This window comes from Pseudophryne corroboree, chromosome 4 (assembly GCF_028390025.1).
Source record: "Pseudophryne corroboree isolate aPseCor3 chromosome 4, aPseCor3.hap2, whole genome shotgun sequence".
Taxonomy (NCBI): Eukaryota; Metazoa; Chordata; class Amphibia; order Anura; family Myobatrachidae; genus Pseudophryne; species Pseudophryne corroboree.
In genome coordinates, this window is record NC_086447.1 from 313,821,352 (window position 1) to 313,846,852 (window position 25,501).

General features: G+C 42.6%; 1 protein-coding gene across 1 annotated transcript in view; it reads left to right on the plus strand.

Moving 5' to 3' along the window:
• LOC134911374 (actin-like protein 6A) overlaps positions 1-24,782 on the plus strand; it is a 79,898-nt gene extending 55,116 nt beyond the window's left edge. The window contains exon 12 of the mRNA XM_063919616.1: positions 24,555-24,782. Coding sequence (XP_063775686.1) covers positions 24,555-24,635 — 81 coding nt within the window. The 3' untranslated portion in view covers positions 24,636-24,782. The remainder of the gene's footprint in view (positions 1-24,554) is intronic.
• Positions 24,783-25,501: the final 719 nt, after the last annotated feature.

Here is a 25,501-nt window from a genome sequence, read left to right on the forward strand (position 1 = left end):
ATTATTGCCCTCCTTTCCGGTCAGGCTCTGGAGTGGGCATCACCATTATGGGAGAGAGGTGATCCTATCCTCTCTAATTACAAAGAGTTCGTATCTTCCTTCCGGAGAATCTTTGACGAACCAGGCAGGACCACCTCAGCATCCTTGGAGATTCTCCGTCTACGTCAAGGTTTACGTCCTGTCAGTCAATATATTATTCAGTTTCGCACGTTGTCTTCAGAGTTAAACTGGAATGAGGAGGCCTTGATCGCCGCGTTTTGGAATGGACTTTCAGAAAGAATCAAGGATGATTTAACTATCCGGGATGTGCCAATTAAACTGGATGAATTGATTTCTCTCTGTAACAAACTTGATCTACGTTACAGGGAGCGATGTTTAGAGAAATCCAGGGCAGAGCGATCCAATCCACGTGATCATCCTAGACCTCGACAAGATTCTTCATCATAGTCTCCAGTAATGACTGAAGAACCTATGCAGATTGGGCACTCTCGCCTCACAGAGGAGGAACGACTTCGTCGTCGACAGGGTAACCTCTGCATGTACTGTGGGTCCTCCGAACATTTAGTTAAATTCTGCAAACTCCGACCGGGAAACTCTCGCCTCCTAGCTTATTCAAGAGAGGTTAAGCTAGGAGTTACTTTAGAATCACGTTCTGGGAAAGAGCCAACCTTGTCTATTCAATTAGAAGTTCCAAGTTCTACAGTGAAAGTTTCAGCCCTCCTAGATTCCGGGGCAGCCAAGAACTTCATCTCCTCAGCCTTTGTCATACGGTCTAAAGTTCAAACCATGCCCCTGGAAGCAGCAGTTGCTGTTACAGCAGTGGATGGAAGTCGAATTCCAGATGGTATAATTACTCATCGAACCGTATGTCTCAAGATGAAAGTTGGTGAGCTCCATTCCGAATACCTCTCCTTCTACGTGATTCCCAAAGCCTCTCAAGATGTGATACTTGGTTTACCTTGGCTGCAGAAACATAATCCTCAACTTAATTGGCAAACCATGGAAGTCCTTTCATGGGGTAAATCTTGTACCAAGGACTGTGTAGCTACAATTGTACCTCTTCGGTCAATTAGCCTTTCCGATCTACCTCCGGTGTATCAATCCCTTGCGGATGTTTCCAGTAAGCAAGCAGCAGACTCTCTACCTCCTCATCGTGAATGGGACTGCCCAGTCGTCCTGGTTCCGGGCAAGACCCCTCCTAGGGGACAAATTCATCCGCTATCCATCCCAGAGACGCGAGCTATCCGGGATTGGTCCACTCCTACAACTCTCAAGGGGATTCAGCGATTTCTTGGCTTTGCTAATTTTTATAGGAGATTCATTAAGAATTATTCTACGTTAGCTGCTCCTATCACAGCCCTAACTCGCAAGGGAGCAAATCCTACGAACTGGTCTTCTGAAGCAATCAAAGCCTTCTCTGATTTAAAGCAAGCCTTTGTGTCAGCCCCCATTCTTCGACAGCCTGATTTGAATCGTCCCTTTCTACTAGAGGTGCATGCATCTACAGAAGCAGTAGGAGCTGTGTTGTCACAAGTCTTTGAAGATAAAAAGGTCCATCCCTGCGGATATTTCTCCCGTAAGTTCCTCCCGGCAGAACGTAATTATGCAATCGGTGAGCAAGAGTTACTTGCCATCAAGTTGGCATTTGAGGAGTGGAGATACCTTCTAGAAGGAGCTCAACATCGCATTACAGTTTATACTGATCATAAGAATCTTCTGTATCTGCAGTCAGCTCAGTGTTTGAATCCACGACAAGCTCGATGGGCGCTTTTCTTCTCACGATTTGATTTCAAACTCACCTATCGTCCAGGGTCTCAGAACAAAAAGGCAGATGCCCTTTCCCGGTCCTTTGCTTCTTCTGAATTAAATGATGCTACCACGAATCAAGCCATTGTGAATCCTACGTCCTTCTTAATGACTCGAACCTCTCCAGTTCCTCCGCCTGGCAAGACCTTTGTCGCCACAAGTCTTCGAAAACGGCTGCTTACCTGGGCTCACTCCTCTTCCTTCATGGGTCATCCTGGGGTTCTAAAGACTCTCAAATTTATTCAACAGTCTTATTGGTGGCCACGTCTCAAAGCCGATGTCCAAGAGTTTATAGCAGCATGTCCTAAATGTGCCCAACATAGGAGTCCAAGAAGTTCTCCACCAGAGTTTCATCCATTGCCAGCCCTAGAGGTTCCAGCAGCAGATCAAGAGCTTCAACGTCTATCTAGCATCTGGAGTTGTGTACGTAAGTCCTTGGTCAAAACTTCCGCTCGTTATAAATCTTTTGCAGATAGAAAACGTAAAGCTATACCGAGTTACAAAGTGGGAGACCAAGTTTGGATTTCTACGCGCAATCTCAAGTTCAAAGTTCCTTCTAAGAAATTTGCTCCCAAGTTTATTGGTCCATTTCCCATTGTTAAGGTACTCAACCCTGTGTCATACAAAGTCAAGTTGCCACCGTCTTTGAGAATTCCTAACGCCTTTCATACATCTTTACTGAAGCCTTTGATTCTCAATAAGTTCCGTACTACCCAGTCCAAATCTCCTAAAGTTCACTCTTTGCAGAATGAGGAATTTGAAGTTAAAGAGATTGTGGACTCACGTTCCCGATATGGACGTTTACAGTTTCTGGTCGACTGGAAGGGTTACGGTCCGGAGGAGAGATCCTGGGTTTTCTCTGAAGATGTTCATGCTCCAAGACTGGTACAGAAATACTTCTCCAAAAATCCTGATGAGGTTCAAAGGTGTTCGGAGACCACCCGTAGAAGAGGGGGTACTGTCACGAACCGGTCTCTTACCTTTGCGGGTTCTGGGGTTCATCCGTTGCCAGTGCGGTTGCTCGCGGTGCTGTGCGCCTGTGTGGGGACGCGGCGTGATCGGTGGCACAGGTAATGCAGAATCTGGGAACTGTGAGTGCGGGGACCAAATGGCCTAAGGCACTGCGGTGTGTCTGCTGTATAGGAGGTGGCCATGTTGGAGACCAAATAGGTAATACAGAGCACTTGTGAAAACACCTGTGGGCAGGTGTAAACCAATCCCGTGCTTGTGCTGCCTTTAAGTAGGCTGGGATTATGTTACTCTGGGCCAGTGCTTTGTTGTATCAAAGCTGTGCTCTAGCTCTGAGCTCTCTCCGTGCATTCCTGTGTGATTCCCGTGGTCCAGATATCGCCTCCGTTCCCAGAGGTCCGTCTGCAGCCTTCACTGCTGAAAGATCCACCGGCTCTCTGCTGTGCTGTCAGTTAATTGCACTCCTATTGGAAATAGTTGGATTCCCAGTGTCCTGCATGAGGTTACCTTGTCAGTCTGCCTATCATTCAAAGTCTGGAGGATTCCGTTTCTCTCAGCTGTTCGTTTGTTCAACTCTGCATTTAACCCATTCATCACCTTGTCTTCTACTACAGTTTCACAGTGATCTCCGGAACCCGCAAGTAACCCAATTCAGTACTTTTATTTGCTATGTTGTCATTACAAGGATAATTCATCACAGTCTCTCAGTTAACTCTCAAAACTCCATTGCCAATTCTTACAGTTAATTCTCCATGTCTGCATTAACCAGTTAAACACAATCTGCAGTTCAGCATCAAAGCTTGTTTATATTTGCTATGTTGTCATAACAAGGATAATTCATCACAGTCTCTCAGTTAACTCTCAAAACTCCATTGCCAATTCTTACAGTTAATTCTCCATGTCTGCATTAACCAGTTAAACACAATCTGCAGTTCAGCATCAAAGCTTGTTTATATTTGCTATGTTGTCATAACAAGGATAATTCATCACAGTCTCTCAGTTAACTCTCAAAACTCCATTGCCAATTCTTACAGTTAATTCTCCATGTCTGCATTAACCAGTTAAACACAATCTGCAGTTCAGCATCAAAGCTTGTTTATATTTGCTATGTTGTCATAACAAGGATAATTCTTCACAGTCTCTCAGTTAACTCTCAAAACTCCATTGCAAATCCTTACAGTTATCTCTTCATGTCTGCATTATCCAGTTAATCACATTCTGCAGTTCAGCATCAAAGCTTGTTTATATTTGGACAATCCAACATTTATTCATCAGCTTGTTTTGCATATGTTTCCATGAACATTTCTTTTATTTATTTTTGAGTTTTCTCTTGCATATTATTCCTGCAATACTTCAGTATAATATGATGATTAACAACTTGTCAGTTAACCCTTTACTGAATTGTTATTTTGAATAAATATATGAATCGGAACTTTCTTCGTCCTCCCTGCTTTCTTCATAGCCCAGCACCTACACCTGTGGTTGGTTCCGGGTTAACGGATTCACAAAAACACCCGGACCTGACACTATGTGTGAGAAACATAGAGTAAATGGAGTTTTAGAATTTATCATAATGGCCACCCCATTATGTTTTGATTGATTGAAGAATAAAAAAACCATCGGGTAACGCTTGGTGGTAAGGGTTGGGTGTGACTGGGCTTTAAAATGAGTCTCCTGAATGAATACTATTCCCGCCTTAAGGGTTTGAAGAGAATTAAATAAGGACGAACGTTTCTGAGGGGTGTTGAGGCCCTTGACGTTCAGAGACGCCAGAAGCTGGGGCATCGTGAGTTGCAATTAAGGGGAGGAGGAGAAGAAAAAAAAGGAGAAAGGGGAGGAGAGAACAGGTGGGGAGTCCCAGCCCGTCAGAGGAAAGAGAAGAGTAAAGGATAGTCGACCAGGAGAGGGTGTTAGAAAGGGGAGGGGTCCGTGCAAAGGTTCCTCACGACCAGCGAAAAGGAACAGGCACAGAAATTAGGACCAACTGGTCCAGAGTGGGGAAGTACTGGGTAATAACCGTACTCCCTCCAAAGAGGTAAGGTGGAGGAAAAGTGTGTTTACAGTTAAGAGTTCAGCAGTGTGAACTCGGGGAGTATATAGAATAAGTGAGGGATCGTGTCCCTCCAGTGGTGAGATAATCAGAAAGTGAATTGACAATGGCCATAGGGTGAAGTTCATGGGAGAGAAGTGACATAGAATAAATGCAAGAACAATAAAAGATAAACATTAACACTGGTTAAACATATGCAGATCCAATGAGACAGACCTGTTAACGGCAAGAAAAAACAGTGGATAAGTGAGTTTCTAGCCGGCCGGCTAAGTTAATTATCAAGTGATTGCTAGACATACTCTGCATGACGGCTTACTAACCAACTAATCAGCTCGACATCCGGACCCCAGTGCTAAGGGGGAATAGGGAGTGTGCTCCCAGACCTGAGTTATATTACAGCCTAAATTGCATTCAGAGACAGCCTTGGTATCATAGTGCTAAAGGGAAGGACATTTACAAGCTTACCATAACCGCAATATTAACATCGCTTTGCTGACCTAAGGCTCATGGGACAGATATGTAGAAAGAATGGATTACCAAGTAATACCTCTGGCGCTATTAATGGGTTGCTTTTCTTATAGCAGCTAAATAAACGGGGTTAGTTAAGCCCCACAACTAGAACAACAACAGATAAATTATTAGCGCTTGGAAACTGGATAAGAATTTTTCTAATCACGATTTTAATAAATTGATTAAAAAAAATGATGATATTGTTGCAACAAATAATTAAAACACAGTGTATTAAATTAGATTTGGGCATAACATAGCACTGCAGAATAAAAAGTTCCATATACTTGTGTATGGTTTGTTTGCCGGTACTCAAATATGCCAATTCATCCTCAAAAACAGCTGCCACAGTCCAGGAACAATTGCAAGCGAATGGAAAGTACCAACTGCTGTTGGAATAGACCTTGCGTGGCTGGTTCAAGATGTTACTTGGTCCAATTGGTTTGCTCAGGTCAAATATTGCAGATGTCCAATTCGCTGATGATGGTAGTTCCTATATCCGACTTCTAGGTTTTTAGAGAGAATTGAGGAAATAGAGTCCAGCTGTCCAACCGACGCGTTTCGCTGTTTAGCACAGCTTTTTCAAGGTGATGTGTTTGCAGTGACTTATTGCCCTTTATATAGCAGTGCTAATAGCCCATGTAGAACAGGTGTAACAAATTACAAAGATATAAATAAACTTTAAAATAAAATTTTAGCCAGTTTCCGTATATAGTGACAGACATACAGACCTTAATAGTATCAAACTATTGGATTTTGATCATTATAAAACTATTTTATATGTGAAGTGATTTAGAAAAGCCGGCCCCTGATCACATGATTATGGAACCTACTTCCTGTAAATGGAACGCAACTTCATCCTAATTGGATGATATCCGGTCACATGACCGGAACTAAGTCAAGCCGCCGATCAGCCCGGCGTCCTGTTGCCAGGAGACGGACCGAACGGAGGGACCTGTTCCGGTCATGTGACCGGAAGATTCACAACATAGTACTAATCATGAATTTCGTGAAAAACTTTTATATATTGGCTGATCGGACCAACCAGTAATATACTTATAGAGTGACCATTCCATAATAGAAATGTTATTTCATCCTCATTAGCTAATGTCCGGTCACGCGATCTGAGCTAGTCCGGACCGCCGGTGACCCCGGCGTCCTGTTGCCAGGAGACGGACCGCGCGGAGGGACCTGGTCAGGTCACGAGACCGGAAATTCTACAGCATATTGCCAATCACCTTTTAAATTTCTTTGTGGAAAATATTTACATATCAGCTGATCAGGCGGACCAATAGTGTACTTGATATTAACCTCAATAGTATATATAGATGAACAACTATTGGTCTGCGAGTATACATATAACAAAAAATTCTCTATGTACACAATAAATATGATATATATGTTTTTCATGAATCCATCGTTATATTGGAAATATATTTTACATCTATGTAATATTAAATGAATTTTTAAATGGTGACATCTTGTGGTGAGATAATATTATGACACTTAATTGGAACTTGCCTCAATTTTTACATAAATAAAACAAAGGTAAATTCCTAGTAATCTTCGGAAGAAGAATATCATGTAATATGTCGATAATTACTCACAGCATAACAAATTGTATTCACTACCATTAATAGTATCCATAGATGTTTGAATTTAATTAGTTGATTAGACTGATATCAGTTTATAATGTAATAATAGTATGACCCTAAATTTACTTTTATTAATATCAAATTCATCATTAATCCAAAAATGTATACTGGGAATTTTGTTTGTAAATACCTGTTGATATGTACATGTATCTAAACTCAAAACAATTATATACCAAAAAAACTAAATCTAAATACCCCTTAAATATATAGGGATGACAGGTGAACATGAGATGTTATATATATGGATGGGCTTATATGTCGAAAAATATGTATAAAATTAAAGGACAGCATTCAGCTCAAGGGCTTCATTTAGGCCACTGGGAAAGAGTGTGTTTAACTGAAAGGTCCAAAAGATTTCCTGTCTACAAAGTTTCGTAAACCTATCGCCCCCTCTTGCTGTTTTGGGGATATGTTCTAGTCCTGTGATACTCAAAGTGGATGGATCCTTATTATGGTGAAGGAAAAAATGTCTGGAGACACTATGTTTAGTGACACCATTGATGACATTTCTCCTATGTTCCATAAACCTGGTCTTTAACATCCTAGTTGTTCTGCCAACGTATTTTAAATTACAAATCACATTGTAGAAGGTACACTACCCACGTGGTGTTACAATTAATGAAACATTTGATTGGAATGTTTTTCCCTTCTATGGGAAGGGGAATAGTAATAGTTTTATTGCGTGCATGGGTGCACGTAGTACATCTTGTAGCTCCGCACTTATAGAAACCTTTAATTTTGCTTTTTAGCTAGGTATCATCCTTATCTTTTATATCCTCTGTAGATCTTAGTTGGCTTGGTGCCAAGATGGTTTTTAAAGACTTATTTTTCCTAAAGACAAATTCAGGTTTTGATGGTAAAATGTCACAAAGGACTGGATCACTCCGCAACATATGAAAATTACGTTTTACCACAGATCTAATTTCATTGGACCTTGAATTGAATTTAGAGATAAAGGCCCATTCCTTACTATCCCCTTTCAGTTTGTTTTTATTCTTTGGAGCCAGTAGAGAATCTCGATCAAGATCCAATACTTCTCTCATAGCTTGATCTAACAAATATTGTGGATAATTTTTACATTTAAAGGACTGAAGTAATATTTCTGCTTGTTCAGTAAAGGACTGAATAGTAGAGCAATTTCTACGTAAATGCAGTAATTGCCCTTTGGGTATATTATTTTTCCATGCCACGTGGTGTGAACTCCTATAATTTAGGTGCGAACTACTTCCTACTTCTTTGACAAAATTTGAGGTCTGTATCTGACCGTCCACTATTTCGATAGTCAAATCCAAGAAGGTAAGTTTAGAGGTGCTGAAATTAGAAGTGAAAACTAAATTAAAAGTGTTGGTGTTGAGAAAATCAACAAATTGTGTAAAAGAATTAGAGTCCCCATCCCAAATTATAAATAGATCGTCTATGTAGCAGCCATAAAGGACCAGGTCCGCGCCCGGCCCACCCCCCCAGAGGAGCTCCTCCTCCAACTCCCCCACATAAAGGTTGGCATAGCTGGGCGCGAACCTAGTCCCCATGGCCGTGCCCATAATTTGACGATAAAAAGTGTTAGAAAAAAGAAAATAATTATGTGTGAGAATAAAAGAAATAGAGTCTAATAGAAACTGCTTGTGTCTCTCGGAGAGGTCCCCGTCTCGATCCAGGACTTTTTTGATGGCCTGAACACCAAGTCCATGAGGGATGTTGGTGTACAGGCCCACCACATCAAGTGTGGCCAATAGGTATGTGGGTTTCCAAGATATACCGTGAATTAATTGCAAAAAATGCATGGTGTCACGGACGTGGGACCTCAACCTAGAGACACGTGGTTGCAGATATCTATCTACATAGGCTGAAAGAAAAGAGGTGAGAGAATTAACACCCGAAATGATGGGACGTCCAGGGGGTGCAGTGAGGGACTTGTGAATCTTGGGTAGGTGGTAGAAAATAGGAATAGTAGGAAAAGGAGCAAATAAAAATTTAAACTCCTCCTTGGATATGACACCATCTTCTAATGCATTTGAAAGTAAATGATGTAGTTCACTTAAATAGACGGAAGAAGGGTCACTAGGTAGGACTTGATAAAACCGATTATCAAGTAATTGCCTATGGGCTTCAGTTATATAGTCAGCTTTATTAAGTATAACTAAGCCTCCTCCCTTGTCTGCTTCCTTAATAACTATCGTAGAATCTTCTACCAGTTTTTTTATTGCCTGTTTTTCCCATTTAGTTAGGTTGTTCTTATGTTTATTCTTTGTAAAACAAATGGACCTGAAGTCTTCAAGGGTTGTTTTGTAGAAAGTCTCTACCTGACTGCTTTTGAAGCTTATAGGAAAGAAATCTGATTTTGCTTTGCATGACTTTTTGTCAATTTCAAAAAGTTTTTGCGGTGACTCATGACAACTATCTTTTCCCAATTCGTCCAGAATTTTCAATACTGGATCATCTGTAGAGTCTAACACTATATGTAGCGTATCACTATCCATGTTACTATCTTTCTTTTTCGCAAAATCATGGGACAGATATAACTGATGACGGACATTCAGTCTAACCCTGCAGACAAAGGGGTGTTATAAGAATATTTCAATCCTTTGCTGCTATAAAATTAAATAACACGGATAGTAGACACAATGCTATATATTGCAGGGACGCCTGCAAGGTTATAGGAGTCACCTATGAGCAGTGGTATAGTCAGTAACACGACTATGTGTGCATTAAGTTTTTAATATATGTTTTTTAATTATGTTAATTATGTACTAATTACGTGCTATAGAAGCGTTGAAGGTTTCTATTAGTATATTTATGTTACGTGCAAATTTATAAAATCCGGCCGGTGATTGTATAAATATATTAATTCGTATTAGAGTGAATAAAATCTTTAATTGGATATTAAGCGCAGTTCCAGTCTGTTTTTTCTTGTTCTATTAAAGTGGTGGCAGAGGAACCAAGCCCCAGGAACGTGCGGCTAACATCCAATTTAAACACTAGCGCCCAATTTTGTGTTTTCTTTTCTGTTAACGGCAACCTTTAAAATAATTCCTCAAATATATTGTCATTGAAGTTGCTATACTCCCCATTTATGCACTCTGGGCCATACGCCAAAACATTTCCAGTATGAACAGGACGCCATCAGAAAAACATAAAAAATCAAGGCGAGGCGGGGAGGATCATGTAACTAATTTGTAGAAGTATGGATGCACTAGGTACAGTGGAAAAGCAAAACAATGCTTAAAAAGGCAAGTATCAGCAGGAAAATGCAATGCTTAAAACATGAAAAACATATAGAAGGGTGACAGAAAACAGCTAATACACGATATGCATTAAATGTTAACCGGTAGAGTGAGCCAGTGCATACAAAACTGAGCTATGCGTAGGCTAGGGCACGTCTACCAAAAGAAGGTGCAGACATCAGTAGATGCGAGAATGGCTAGGTTGTCTGGTGGTTGGAGGTTGTTGCTGGTGGTGAGTCGGAGTCCTCCAAGTGTGATAGGAAGTCTTACCCTCTCTCGGGTCTCTGATGATAATTGTTTTCCCGTTGAGGTCTATCAGTAGCTTGAAGGGGATCCCCCAACCGTATCGAATTCCATGTGTACGAAGCGCAGAAGTCCTGAGAAAATTGCAGTTTAGCATTTTTGAATAGTATGTATGGCTTGCTCTGGGTTGGATTAAGAACCAGTTCCTTGTCCTTAAAGTTAAGAAAGTGCAAAATGATGTCTCTGGGGGGAGGGGGGGGGGGGTCACCATCACACGGTCTGGGTCAGAGAGCTCTGTGGGATCTTTCTAAGGGTAGTTCTCGAGGCCCCAGGGTCGGCACGACGGTGGAGAATAGCTTGTGCAGGTACGCCTTGAGAGTCGCAGGAAGAATGGATTCTGTGATATTATGTATGCGGAGGTTATTTCTACTTTCACGGTTCTCCAGATCCTCATTCTTGTCGCGTAGTTCCGATATGTCCCAAATAAGATGGTCGATGTCACTAATGGTCTCGCTCTGTTCCTTGTGAAGTGTGTCTTGTCGGATTGCAATTTGGAGGCTCTAGAGGACAGAGATGTTACATCTGACTTGATGGAAGCAACCACGTTGTCCAGCTTGGACACCAATGATTCCTCGAAGTCCATGATAACCGATTTCAGGGCTAGAATGCCTCTTTATTTGATAGGGCGGGAGACGAGGATGAGTCCTCCTTGTCTGACACCGAGAGACTAGGTAAAGGGGGACCTGAGAGTGAGGATAGTTTGCCATTTTTGTTGGCCCTGGCGAAATGTTGGGTTATGTCCATCCCCGCTCGCTTTCTGATGGCGGCGGTGGATTTAGACATAATAGCACCATGACAGACTGTTTGAGTCGGGATAGGTCAGATAAAGTGCTGGAGCAGCACGTGTTTATGTGCAAGCGAGATGGCATGAGTGTACACCACTGGAGGGCTGGGATAAGGTGTGTTCAGTGGGACATGGGGCCCGTCGGCAGTAGTGTAAAAGGGGTGTCACAAGACACAGAGTGGTTCGCTTTGTATTGCGTCTGTAATCAAAGTAGCATTAGATGAGACAGGAGATATGGTCACACCTGTATGCAAAATTAAGTAATATTCAAAATCCCCTGTGATGGGTATTGGGAAGCCAGCCGTATGAAATGTGGAGGAGGGGGTCCAGGGTTGGGAGCAGGGGCTGTTGTGTGGCTCCCCTTCACCTCCGTGCACTGCGGCCGTACACTTAGCCCACAACAGTAGGGGTCCGCGAGGTCATAGCTGCAGTCCCCTTAATTACAGGGCCAGGTCACGGAGGGGCTATGCAGGTGATGAGAGAGAGGGCCTAGAGCAAGAAGTGTATACAGGAGCCAGAGTATGGTCACGCCTCACCTCGGGTCACAGCAGCCACTTCCAGCGTCCTTCACAGCAGGGATCTCCAGCAGTAGCGGTCATGCAGCCAGGAGCAGTCCAGCTTCACACAGGATGCAGGTAGGTTAAAATAGCCACCGCCAGCGGGGATCCGGAGGCCGCCGTCCTGGCAGCGCCATGGAGATCAGAGGAGGGCAGCCGCCATCCCGCAAGCCCCTCAGCGGGAGTGCCCACAGCAGGTAGAGGTGGAGCCGCGGCGAGCGGGGTCCGTGATCCGGTGACTGGGCGTGCATCCCCGGTGGCTAGTGATAATTGAGGCCACGGTCTTGGGGGAGCGGATAGGCCACAATCCCGGGAGCTCCAGGAGTGCTCCACGATTCCGCGGACAGTACCCGTCGGTGGCAGGAGGGGCAGTGAGGTGAGGGGACTTAAGGAGTGGGGTACTGGCAGCCCAGGGAGTGGGATTTATGGCCTGGGAAGTGATTAGAAGGGAGAGCCCAGGAGATGCACGTCCACTCATTCAGGCCACGCCCCCGACCCCATGCATTTTTATTTGAACACTTTCTAACCATTTAAACCTAATGAAGGCTGCATATTTATCTGTGCAGTGCTTCTCCAAAACTGACCTGCCTGGCTATTGTTTGGGGGTGGTTTACTTCTATTTGATGTTGGTTTTTAACTGAATGATTAAAACTGCTGGACCATAGAACTGCAAAAAACGACTGACATTGACGGCAGATTTCAATTGAAACCTGACGTATGATAGTCATTTTTCAGACAGCAACGCGCCATCTATGTTCGCCGGTAACCATCTGTATTGGTTTACAACCAAAACCAACAGTTAGTAAGGTTACCCCATGATACATCGGCTGTATACACAGATACTTTTATGCTCTAAAGGGTCAGCTCTGATACCTGAAATGTGAGGACTGCTATGTAATTTTGTAGCCAAAGGCTCTATGATTAATTTCAGTGGGAACAGCCGGCAGCCCGGTCTAGTGCTATTAAGAATCTGAACTGGAAAACAGATAAACCAGTTGACTTACATCAAGACAGGGTTATGATATAAAGCTGCTATAGCTTGAACTAAACTCACTCTTGATGCCCTTGCAAGATACAGTTATTTTCATAAAGTCAGGAATCTACTTTCAATTTTTTTACTGTCATTTACCATATACCGGTGACGCAATCTTAACATCAGGTAACCTAATCAAACAGATATATATTCCTCTTCCTCAGGAAAATGTGGACTATGTAATAGGGTCCGAGTTTGCCAGCCGATCTCGGACATTTTTTCAAAGTCGTAATCATTTACAAGGCAAAACCATGCCTGGTAAATGATTGCCACTTTAAAAAAACATCTGAGATCAGCCAGCATCCCGCACCTCCGGAAAACTCGGACCTTATTACATATGCCCCAATGTGTGTATTTATTTGCTCTATTATACACGGCTTCTGTGTAACGATTATGATATACTAGCTAATGATTATTCAATAGCCACTGCATAATCAATTAATGTGTTTTAAAATAATAAAATTAATGTTTCTTACTACTGACTCCATACTGCTGAATATAGCACTCCACTATCTCAGTTTGGTTCAAAAATATTCAATTCACTCTGTCCCATACGAAGGAGATAAACAGAGTCTATGCAGTAATATGAAGATACAGAAATCATGGAGTCAAGCTTTGTCATGTAGTTAAAATGGGTATCCGGACTCTGGGTCGACACTACTTAAGTTGACACCCATTATGTCGACTCCCATTGGTCACAGTGAATAGGTCGACACGCAAAAAGGCCGACATGAGTTTTTCACATTTTTATTATTCTTTTTGAACTTTTTCATATTTTACGATACACGTGGACTGCGACTGGGAACGGTAACCTGAAGCATGGTAAGCGAAGCGAGCCATGCGAGGGGACACGGTGCACTAATTGGGGTTCCCGGTCACTTTATGAAGAAAATGACACCCAAAAAAATGAAAAACTCATGTTGACATTTTTTCATGTCGACCTAGCCACTGTTGACTAATAGGTGTTGACCTAATGGGTGTCGACCCTGAGTTCCATACCCGTAACAATGCTGTGCTGGTCTGAGGACATGCCTTACTAACCAAGCTCAGGGCCGGACTCTTAGGGCTAAATTTACTTAAGCTTCTAAAACAGACAATTGGTGATGTTGCCAATAGCAACCAGATGCTATCATTTCTCCATTGCCTTTTAGAAAATTATAGCATCTGATTGGTTGCTATGTGCAACGTCACCAATTCTCTGTTTTAGGAGCTTTAGTAAAATTACCCCTTAGAATGTGTTTAATGCAGCAACAAGTCTGCGTTATGGGGTACATTTACTAAGCAGTGATAAGAGCAGAGAAGTGAGCCAGTGGAGAAGTTGCCCATGGCAACCAATCAGCACTGAAGTAACATCTATAATTGACATACTATAAAATGATACAGAGCTGCTGATTGGTTGATGGGGAAATTTCTCCACTGGCTCACTTCTCCGTTCAAGTCGCATAAGTGTATGTGCACCTTAAGAGGGTGGAATTACAGAGAAAAGATTTAACTTTTAGAGATGTTATATGCAATAGTTATCATTCTAACTGTAGTCTGTCCCTTTGGTTACAAGATATGGTTGTTGTCCAATATATTTAACCCAATAAGCAAATCCATAACATAATGAAGAAACTACATGCAGTCTCGATAATAGAAGTACACAGGCATAGAATAACAACAAATACTGAGAATGACAAAGTATAGAGGGTTTGTAGGGGAAGCATTCGATACCGGCATACTGGCGCCGGGATACCGACAACTATTCTCCCTCTTGGGGTGTCCACAGACACAGTCTCCGAACATCAGGGAAATGCAGTAATAATCGCTTTCGCAATCCTTGCTGAATTAGCCCCTTAGTTCTATTCTTGTGGTAGTTGCAGAAATTATTATCCTATTGACAATGCTAAATTCCTTTGTCGTATAACAACCCTTTATGAAGCTAAGAACACTGTACGCTGCGTACTTAAGAAGTACCGTAATGGTACGCTAGTTGCGTAACGATCGCTCTGCCGTAGGCGAGACGCTCAAGCGTCACGTTCGCTCACGGCCCAGCGATCACAGGACACGTTATTGGCTATGACTAGAGTAATGATTCGCTATGGCGTAGCGGACGCTCGAGACCACGAGGAGATCACCAGCGGCGCAGACGCTCACAACGCTATACCTTAATGTTTAAACCTTATACCAATGGAATACACTGAATACCTTAATGTGAGTACAGGGTGTAAGTGCAACCTTGTGTAACCTGACTAACTACAAAGCTGCTTGAGCGTCACCGACGCTCAAGTGAACACTTAACACTATAGAAAATACACAGATACTGGTTTAGGTTCCAAAGCCTATTAACTGTATTATATCTAATATACTTGTAAAAGGGGATAACAGTACAAATGATACACTACAATATAACAGAGACTTCCTAACCACAGAACTAAACAATAAATACAAAAAGACAATACTACACTGACCTAAATGTAATACAATACAATACTATCTAATACGATACAATACTAGCCTAGTCTAGGGGAGATATGAGAGAACAGAACAGAGAGAGAGAGAGATGAGATGAGAGAAATTGGCTCACAGAAAGACAATGATAACGGAGAGAAACTTACGCACAAAGGGTATGATCGCCTGCGCCTCGATATCCAGCTCCCGGCTATCAGCAGATAACCGTTGATGAGAGAGTGAGAGCTGGATGTGGTCGGCCTGCCTATTTATGCCCCACACACAATGCAATCTCCTGGTCCTACAATCCCATTGTCCATTGGCCGAAGGAATTCGACCCTGCATCATAACAAAAGGTCATAGGGTGATTCATACAGGTGGGCTGTGACGATTTCCAACAGCTCAGGTGGGTGGGAAACTGGGTTTCCCGCCGCATACCTGAGTATGTGTAAATAATAGAAATGGACATAAACTTCTTATGTCCATAACTATTCGCACGAGCGATTAATACGCTCCAAACCAACACCGGAATATTGCTAATTAAATACTCTTCCGATGGGTACCAAACACTGCTGTATGATTCCTGTTAGACCCTTCGTACGACATAAAGAGGGATTCCTCAGCTCTGGGACATTGTATTTTAACCAAACTTTCAGAATCTATCAAAGGGACCATGATCTATAAACTACATTAATTGTGAACATTTGTAACGAATGAGTCGCACGCTACGACTACATAAACTCTACCGTAAATACGCATACCGCGCCTGCGAGTGCACGTTATTGCGGGTATGCGCATCCACGGGAGAGCGCACGCACGCGCAGCGCGGACCAGTGTGCGGTGCAAATATGGCAACGTGCATTGAGACATTTTTCTGACTTTGACAGTCCACCCTTTGGCAGTCAATAATAACTGCCACAAAACATTTAAGGAGAAAAATGTAAGTCAGGGGTTAATTGATTTCCATGGTTGGGTAGGGGAGGAGAGAGGAGAAGGTGTGAAGAGGGTATGACCTAGTGAGATAGCAGAAGCATGTGTGTATGAATCCATGTTTGGGGGGGTCATGTATCATCGTGCCGTACGTGTTGTAAATCAAGCTTCGAGGTATTGCGAAGTATACATTTGAATTCCTTCTTATCCTGTGGTACAGGTCTGTGGATGGGCTGTCAAACTCTACCGAGCTCATTTCGGCTGTGGTTGTAACAAAATGGGGATGCACATTTTAGTTGATGATACATGAATGGGGGAGGTATGTGGTTGCTGATATCTGTGCCTGTATTCCCTATCGTCTATGTGTGTCGTTACCTGAGGGTTGTAGAGATGAAGATAAAGAACACTTACGAAAAATGCAATGATATTCTATGTCAGGGAAATGTACATCTGTCGTCGAAGTTGTGTTCGGTATCTGTTGAGAGTCGTCTTCTTTGCGCTGTTTTGCTCCTTAGGCATGAGCAACAAGCTTTGTCAGTGCCATCAGATTTACAAAAATGTTGGGCTAGCGTGAGTTTAAAAATACTAGGGAAACTGGGGATCCATGGCAAAGTTCATCAAGTGTCCATATTTAAAGTTGTCAAATCTTCTTCTTTGGTCAATCCGTTGTCTGTATACATCTCGTCTCGTCAGCTTCCTCGTCCAAGGGGGTCTTTGTATCTTGGAGAAAAGCAGAAAAACAGGTGAAAGAAACGGACCGTATAATCGCATTTTCATCACATCCTGGTTTCTATCATTGGGTCATAAATCAAATCCAGGTTAATTACGGTTTCCTCACTCCTCAAGCTCATCACTTTTGTACTTTGTTTGCACCTCATTAAAGCCTGCCCGCATCTAAATATCAATCCAATCGATATAACGACACCCAAGATACATAGTAGAAACTTTCCAACATCCATTATGACTCCTTGAGCCCAGTCTCCCAAACCGGAGAACCAATTTCGCGGGTTCAACCATGACACCCAACTAGTCAGCTCATTACCTACAGCAGCAAGGGTGAGATTGTGTTTTCGACGAAATTCCCACTTCAATTGGAGAATATCGTCCATCTTTTGGTCTATGACCTCTACCGGATCCTCGGTGCTATTTGTGATATACGTGCAACACTTTATGCCGTACTGTGTTGCCAATGTAACACAATATCCGCCTGTTACTGCTGTAAGATAATTAAGAACCATCCTATGCTGAACTAGTTCTGTTTTGTAAGCTTGAAGTTCTCTTCCAGTGTATCTAAACGTGTCATCATACATTTCAGTGATATTATCTAACAAATTGGCGAGTGCGGAAATGTATCTATAATTCATCACTCCTCGAGCGGTGCGAGTGAAATCTAACGCCACCAGAACCTGAATCCCGGTGGATTCATGGATAAGATCAGAGGCCGGATGCTCTAACCTTTCTGACAGTTGTCTTTTAACTCGGTGTTCGTAATGAGTGTGAGTATAAGGAGCTTGGGCACCACGGTGTATGTCCTTCATTTTGTCATGTGTAACAGTCATCACTTCAGGCAATACTTTTCCAATATAACACAATCCTTCAGAGTTTGGGGCAAGCCACTTGTACGCCTTTCTCCCGCATATGAAATATGCATCATCGGGGAGAACATATGGGACGGAGAAGGACATGACCATGTTACAAACCTTCCAGGTGAAATCTCCTGACCCTAATTCTTCCATCTGCTTAATGCACGTATCGGTTTGTACGATATGTGCACAGTATCCTGGTGATACCTCTCCAACTCTAGTAATCCTATTTCCTAAGGTATATCGATACCGGAAAGATTTTCCTCTACTGGCTATGTGGCGTACGAGCTCTGTATCTGTAGGCATTCTATCTGCTCTGTGTGAAAAGGTCATGGTAAGGTTGCTCCATGACACTTCCCAATTTCCCGGTTTTCTGGGATTGGAGATGTTAAAACATATGAGGGACCTATCCACATGGTATTGGTGGAGCTTCAAACTAGGAGGGCTGGAGATATTAAACCTCCGGTCCACCGGTCTCCCACCACTTAGCTCAAGTACCTCCCCTAACGTTAAAGGAAATGGTACTAGCCCTGATTTACTGTGACCCTGAGGTACTTGAGAGCATACCCAACAATCGGTCTTGTTTAATACGTTACCCACTAGAGAGTGATAGTCACTCAATGGATGCCGGTCCATATGGATATTAAAACTGGATTGGCATTTCTTTGTTACAGAGCCTACAGATACAACTTTCTTTTTGAACTAACATTCCTTCACAGTTGTTTACAAATAACATGGTTGTTAGATCGTGCCCGGTACTCGCCTTTGCTTGGTGATTGGGTTGCTATTGGAAATTTACACCTCCGTCTCAGTCATCAGGACCTTTCTGGATCCTTTCTCGACCTCACTGGTACTCTCACCGAAACAGACTGCTCTGGTCAACATCATGGTTAACGGGAAAATCCATGTCACAGTCTCTTGGGGCAAGTCCATCTTACAGGAGGAGAAAAGAAGAAATTTGTAAAGGGGGTATAAGAAAATCAGTTTGAGGGGGAGAGAACTCGTTACGATAATAAGTTCTCTCGTTTTGTTGTTCTTTTTGTTCTGCTGTCCTCTCAAAAGGTGCTGTCTCTTCAGTCTTCCGAATGAACCTTCTGGTGATGTAATCTTTCTTCCTAACTAGCGATCTTTCTGTGTGGAGCAAAAATCTGGCATTACCATTGGTTAACACTTAGGGGTGACATACCATCTTTAAATCATGGAAACATGAGTGAGGAGAGAGAGACAACAAAAAAACAAAAGAGATAGAGAACAATTCATGTGCATATATATATTACATAACTCGACATTAACCATCAATAGGAAAAGAGAAACAAAACATTTTTAAACATTGTCAACATTAAGAAAACATTGTTAGCATTAGAAAAACATTGTCAGACTTATTAGGCTGTCATATCTATGTGTCTAATGGTCTCCTTGAGCAGTCCCTCCCCACCAGCACCTGCATTACTCCACTGTCTGTATCTGGCCAGAAATACATTGTGGCGGAGGTCATGCTGGGGTTTGGTAGACTTCTGCAAGGACCAAGCGGATATGCAATGTGTGAATTCTTACCAATACTCGTCAGAGATGGGGATAGAGAGAGAGAGAGAGAGAAAAAACATTTTTCACAAATACATTTACAACGTTTAACCTGGTCATTCCTGTGTCTTCAGTGAATGACCTCCCAATTTACTAACCGTTACCTCAGGCTTACCATCAGTCCTAATGATCACCTTTCCTAACTATATATTATGGGTGTGGCCCAAAATTCTTCCTATATGATCCCTGCTTGTAATTTGGTGTGTCATAACTTTTGCTCATTTTCATGTCTAGGGGGTCTGATTTTATGTGGGCTGTTGCAGTTACTGGCATAATGCCCTTCTCTTTTGCACAGATCACAAATCCTTAAGTTCCTCCATGTGCCAATGGCCTGGGGTTTTGGTTGATTTGATGCCTCCTCAAACGCTCGGATGTTCATCATCATCAATCGTTTCCCCTGTACTTCCCTGATTCTTTGGTTTTTATGATTATGGTGTTGTTTTTCTCTTGACCTACAATCTCTTGCAATGTGTCCCTTTTTATGACAATGGTAACAGACTTTCATATCTGGATTTCTCGCAGGGGTGTGTGGCTTTTGTTGGGGTGGTCTTGTGGTTTGGGCCTGAATATTTGCTGCCATTAACTTATCTTTTAGTGACTCTCTGTACCAGGTGCTATTCTGATCATGATTAATGACGGCCTCTCTTAGTGCGGCCACCGAGATCTCTCTCCAGTTTGGGTTGGTGGTCTGTACCCTTGTTTTTAATTCATCCTTTAAACCATTCATTAATACCTTAACCGCTATTCCTTTATGTTGTGCATTTGTCTTGATGTCTGCGATCCCAGTGTTTCTAGCCATTATTTGCAGTGCTCGATTGAAATAATTAGAAACATTTTCCTTTTCGTTTTGCCTTATGGAGAAAATTTCACTCCACTTGACAGTGGTTGGGAAATATATTCCTAACTGTCGGTTAATCTGCCTAATACATTCCTGATTGTGTTCCTCCATACAGGGTACCTCCATGTTTAATTTACAATCAGCAATGAATTTTTCAGGGTCAACCCTGGAGGGCAAACATGCCCTCAGCACTGTCCGCCACTCTTTGTTGGTGGGTTCTGTGGCGTTTCCTAGTTCTTTAATAAACCTTTGACATTTGGCTAGATTTCTCCTAGGATCAGGAAATTCAGACATAATTGATCTCAATTCGGTCCGGGACCAGAGACAGCGCATTGCACTGTCCTTGACGGGAATGATTCCCTGATCGTCAGTCTTCCCATTGGGGACTGAGATCACCCTGGCCAGATCGAGCTCAGTTACATCATCTTGTTTTGGTCTTATAATATGGGGTACATTTGTTTGTGCGTGATATAAAACATTGTACGTACCTGTGGACACGACCTCACCTGACCCTCTGTTAGGGGGTTCGATTATTGCCTTTACCAATTTGGTCGCGTCCACCTGGATGTCTTGTAGGATGGCTTCTGGAAGAGGTGCCGACATCGTTCTGGGCTCACTTTCTTGTTTGTATTCCTGAGGGAGGTTTGACATGGGGTGCAGCTTGCACAGGTTAATAGTTGTACATTCAACAGTATTACAATAATCATGGTTACATTTATTACACTTATCCTTATAATCTATATTACAGTTGCTAAGAGCGTTTTTATTGTTCCACCTTTGTGCTTTTCTCTCCGCAATCAACTCCTCTCCTGCTGCCATATCTCTCCTCTCAAGATAAGAGTCAGAAAAGTCAATAGACTCTTTTTGTAATTCACTTTCCTGTTGCCATAACTGTAAATATTCATAATGTTTATTTTGTCTCTTTGTTGGTTCAATGAGACTTATCCTCCTCCTTAAATTTTGTAACACGTCTGGACTGAAGCTACCTATTCTTGGGAATTTGTCCCTGTCTTGTACAGTCATTCTCTCCCATTCATCACATAAAACTTCAGCGTGATTTCCATATTTCTTACACATCACATATCGTGCCGACCCGATGGATCGGTTCTCTGAATCAACCCGAACCGAGGTTGATCGCCCCCTACCTGAACAACTGGCCCCCATAATCTGCAGGCGTTGCTTATTCCTCCTTGAATATCAAGGCTTTCAGCGAACCCTTACAAACAAACCAAGAAGTCCTTGGGCAGGCCGGCGGTGGTGGTTTATCAAGTACCCCACTTACTTCTCGCCCACGTTGGCCTGTGCTGCAATCACTGTAGCCAGAGCTGCTGTACCCAACCTAGGGCCCCTGTGAACCTTTATTTACTGGGGCGTGCTGGACCTACCAGTCCCCAGTAAGTATCGGTTGTTGGATAGTTCCCGAGTGACCAGCGAACTTCCCTTCCAAAAATAAAAAATTACACAAATCACGTCAGAATGTGCAAATAGCGTTTGTGACCACTTTACTCTAATGGTATTAGGTCAGATTACTAACTACTGCACACAATTACGTGCGGTCCAATCGTTCAGTACACGAGCACTACTTGTCATGTACTGAAAGATCAATGGAATCTATGTTTCCGGCTGCGATTCCTTCAGCCAGAGCTTGTATGGCCTATATGGGTTCTGCACCAACACCCCAGGCGTTGTGCCACTGGACTTTTATAGCGGACCTCTTTTAGTACCTTACGACCTCCTGGTCTTGTTACCTTATGACCTCCTGGTCTTGTTACCTTATGACCTCCTGGTCTTGTTACCTTATGACCTCCTGGTCTTGTTACCTTATGGTCCGCTATACTCTAATGCTCAAATATTATTTAACCAGGGATGCCTCCCTAGCCACCGTATATGTCACTTACACGTATGTCCCTTGACGAGTACCCGGCTTTCCTTTTGGTTCCACCTTAAAGTTATATAAACTTTTGTATACAAAACACACTCACTCAACACAAGCACACTTTTGTTTCTATATCTATTTCTGCGCAGAAATTTGTCTTTAGCCCAACAGTGTTACCAATTAGGAGCAGGATCTGTTAAACTAAATTTCCGATTTTCCAAAAATAGATTTGCGTTATTTACCGCTTCGCGTTATCTACCGCTGTGCGTTACTTATCGCCTTGCGCTAATTATCGCTTTGCGCTAATTCAACTTTTTTCGTGACTTGAGCTACGTGAGCGTAACCGGACGCTACGTTGCGTAATGTACGCTGCGTGCGTCTGCCTTTTGGATTGCGTACGCTAGTCTTTGTTAGCGACACGTGTACGCAATGCAAAGGATCCACCGTAACACAATATATTTTTATCAATGTAAATGATCCCTGATCATCTACCGCAATCCACACTGACTGCCTTGTATCTCAGACAAACCGTGTGTTTGTTCTATACTTTAACTATCACCTCTACTATGAAATAACAGCAAATCTCTTTTTAGCACTTTCTATCAACTATAAAATTTGGCAAACAGGAATAGTGATATACGAAAATGAAACAGAAAATGCAGATATATGTATGCGTGCGTGTATACGCAAGACAGAAGAGAAATAAACAGTTTTAAAAAGACACAAGCGTTTTGTTCTTACTTCCGGTTCCCGGATTCCTTCAGCACTCTTTATCTAAGCGAAGCAGACGCTTATCCCGTCAGCACTATGAGACAACCTCCCACCCTTTGCTGGAGGGATAATGTCTGCTAATCTACCTAGTGCAGATATGAGAAGGATAGGACGAGTCCCCAATTGACAATGCTAAATTCCTTTGTCGTATAACAACCCTTTATGAAGCTAAGAACACTGTACGCTGCGTACTTAAGAAGTACCGTAATGGTACGCTAGTTGCGTAACGATCGCTCTGCCGTAGGCGAGACGCTCAAGCGTCACGTTCGCTCACGGCCCAGCGATCACAGGACACGTTATTGGCTATGACTAGAGTAATGATTCGCTATGGCGTAGCGGACGCTCGAGACCACGAGGAGATCACCAGCGGCGCAGACGCTCACAACGCTATACCTTAATGTTTAAACCTTATACCAATGAAATACACTGAATACCTTAATGTGAGTACAGGGTGTAAGTGCAACCTTGTGTAACCTGACTAACTACAAAGCTGCTTGAGCGTCACCGACGCTCAAGTGAACACTTAACACTATAGAAAATACACAGATACTGGTTTAGGTTCCAAAGCCTATTAACTGTATTATATCTAATATACTTGTAAAAGGGGATAACAGTACAAATGATACACTACAATATAACAGAGACTTCCTAACCACAGAACTAAACAATAAATACAAAAAGACAATACTACACTGACCTAAATGTAATACAATACAATACTATCTAATACGATACAATACTAGCCTAGTCTAGGGGAGATATGAGAGAACAGAACAGAGAGAGAGAGAGAGAGAGAGAGATGAGATGAGAGAAATTGGCTCACAGAAAGACAATGATAACGGAGAGAAACTTACGCACAAAGGGTATGATCGCCTGCGCCTCGATATCCAGCTCCCGGCTATCAGCAGATAACCGTTGATGAGAGAGTGAGAGCTGGATGTGGTCGGCCTGCCTATTTATGCCCCACACACAATGCAATCTCCTGGTCCTACAATCCCATTGTCCATTGGCCGAAGGAATTCGACCCTGCATCATAACAAAAGGTCATAGGGTGATTCATACAGGTGGGCTGTGACGATTTCCAACAGCTCAGGTGGGTGGGAAACTGGGTTTCCCGCCGCATACCTGAGTATGTGTAAATAATAGAAATGGACATAAACTTCTTATGTCCATAACTATTCGCACGAGCGATTAATACGCTCCAAACCAACACCGGAATATTGCTAATTAAATACTCTTCCGATGGGTACCAAACACTGCTGTATGATTCCTGTTAGACCCTTCGTACGACATAAAGAGGGATTCCTCAGCTCTGGGACATTGTATTTTAACCAAACTTTCAGAATCTATCAAAGGGACCATGATCTATAAACTACATTAATTGTGAACATTTGTAACGAATGAGTCGCACGCTACGACTACATAAACTCTACCGTAAATACGCATACCGCGCCTGCGAGTGCACGTTATTGCGGGTATGCGCATCCACGGGAGAGCGCACGCACGCGCAGCGCGGACCAGTGTGCGGTGCAAATATGGCAACGTGCATTGAGACATTTTTCTGACTTTGACACTATATATAAAAAAAAAAAAATAGAGTTGGAGACAAAAAATATGTAGGGTATATCCTCTAAGTCTGACTTACTGTTTATCTTTACAGGAAACCTTTAGTGAGAACTGGATTTCAAAGCAGGAATATGAAGAAGAAGGCACACAGTGTGTGGAGAGAAAATTCCCCTAACTGCTTCAAAACCATCACATGGTTCCCACACCCTAATCTGAAATCATTTTAGAGCATTTAGGAAAACAAAGTGACAACTTCTCTAGCTATGATATAGTTTACACAACATACAAAAGTAATATCATGATTGTTTTCCTTTAGTTAATACACAAGTGGTTTAATCAAAATTGATTTAGAAATGCTGGTGTCCGTTTTCTTTTTTTTTTTCTTTAAATAATATTTTTTCTTTAAATAATATTTTATTTATAATATAAATCAGTTATACATCAGTACTTTAGAATCCTTTCCGTCATAGCAAGATATTGACATAATTGGTTCATCTGAGTACAATGGCCCTCATTCCGAGTTGTTCGCTCGTTCTTTTTCATCGCATCGCAGTGAAAATCCGCTTAGTACGCATGCGCAAAGTTCGCACTGCGACTGCGCCAAGTAACTTTACTATGAAGAAAGTATTTTTACTCACGGCTTTTTCTTCGCTCCGGCGATCGTAATGTGATTGACAGGAAATGGGTGTTACTGGGCGGAAACACGGCGTTTCAGGGGCGTGTGGCTGAAAACGCTACCGTTTCCGGAAAAAACGCAGGAGTGGCCGGAGAAACGGTGGGAGTGCCTGGGCGAACGCTGGGTGTGTTTGTGACGTCAACCAGGAACGACAAGCACTGAACTGATCGCACAGGCAGAGTAAGTCTGGAGCTACTCTGAAACTGCTAAGTAGTTAGTAATCGCAATATTGCGAATACATCGGTCGCAATTTTAAGAAGCTAAGATTCACTCCCAGTAGGCGGCGGCTTAGCGTGTGTAACTCTGCTAAATTCGCCTTGCGACCGATCAACTCGGAATGAGGGCCAATAAACATTATTGTTACA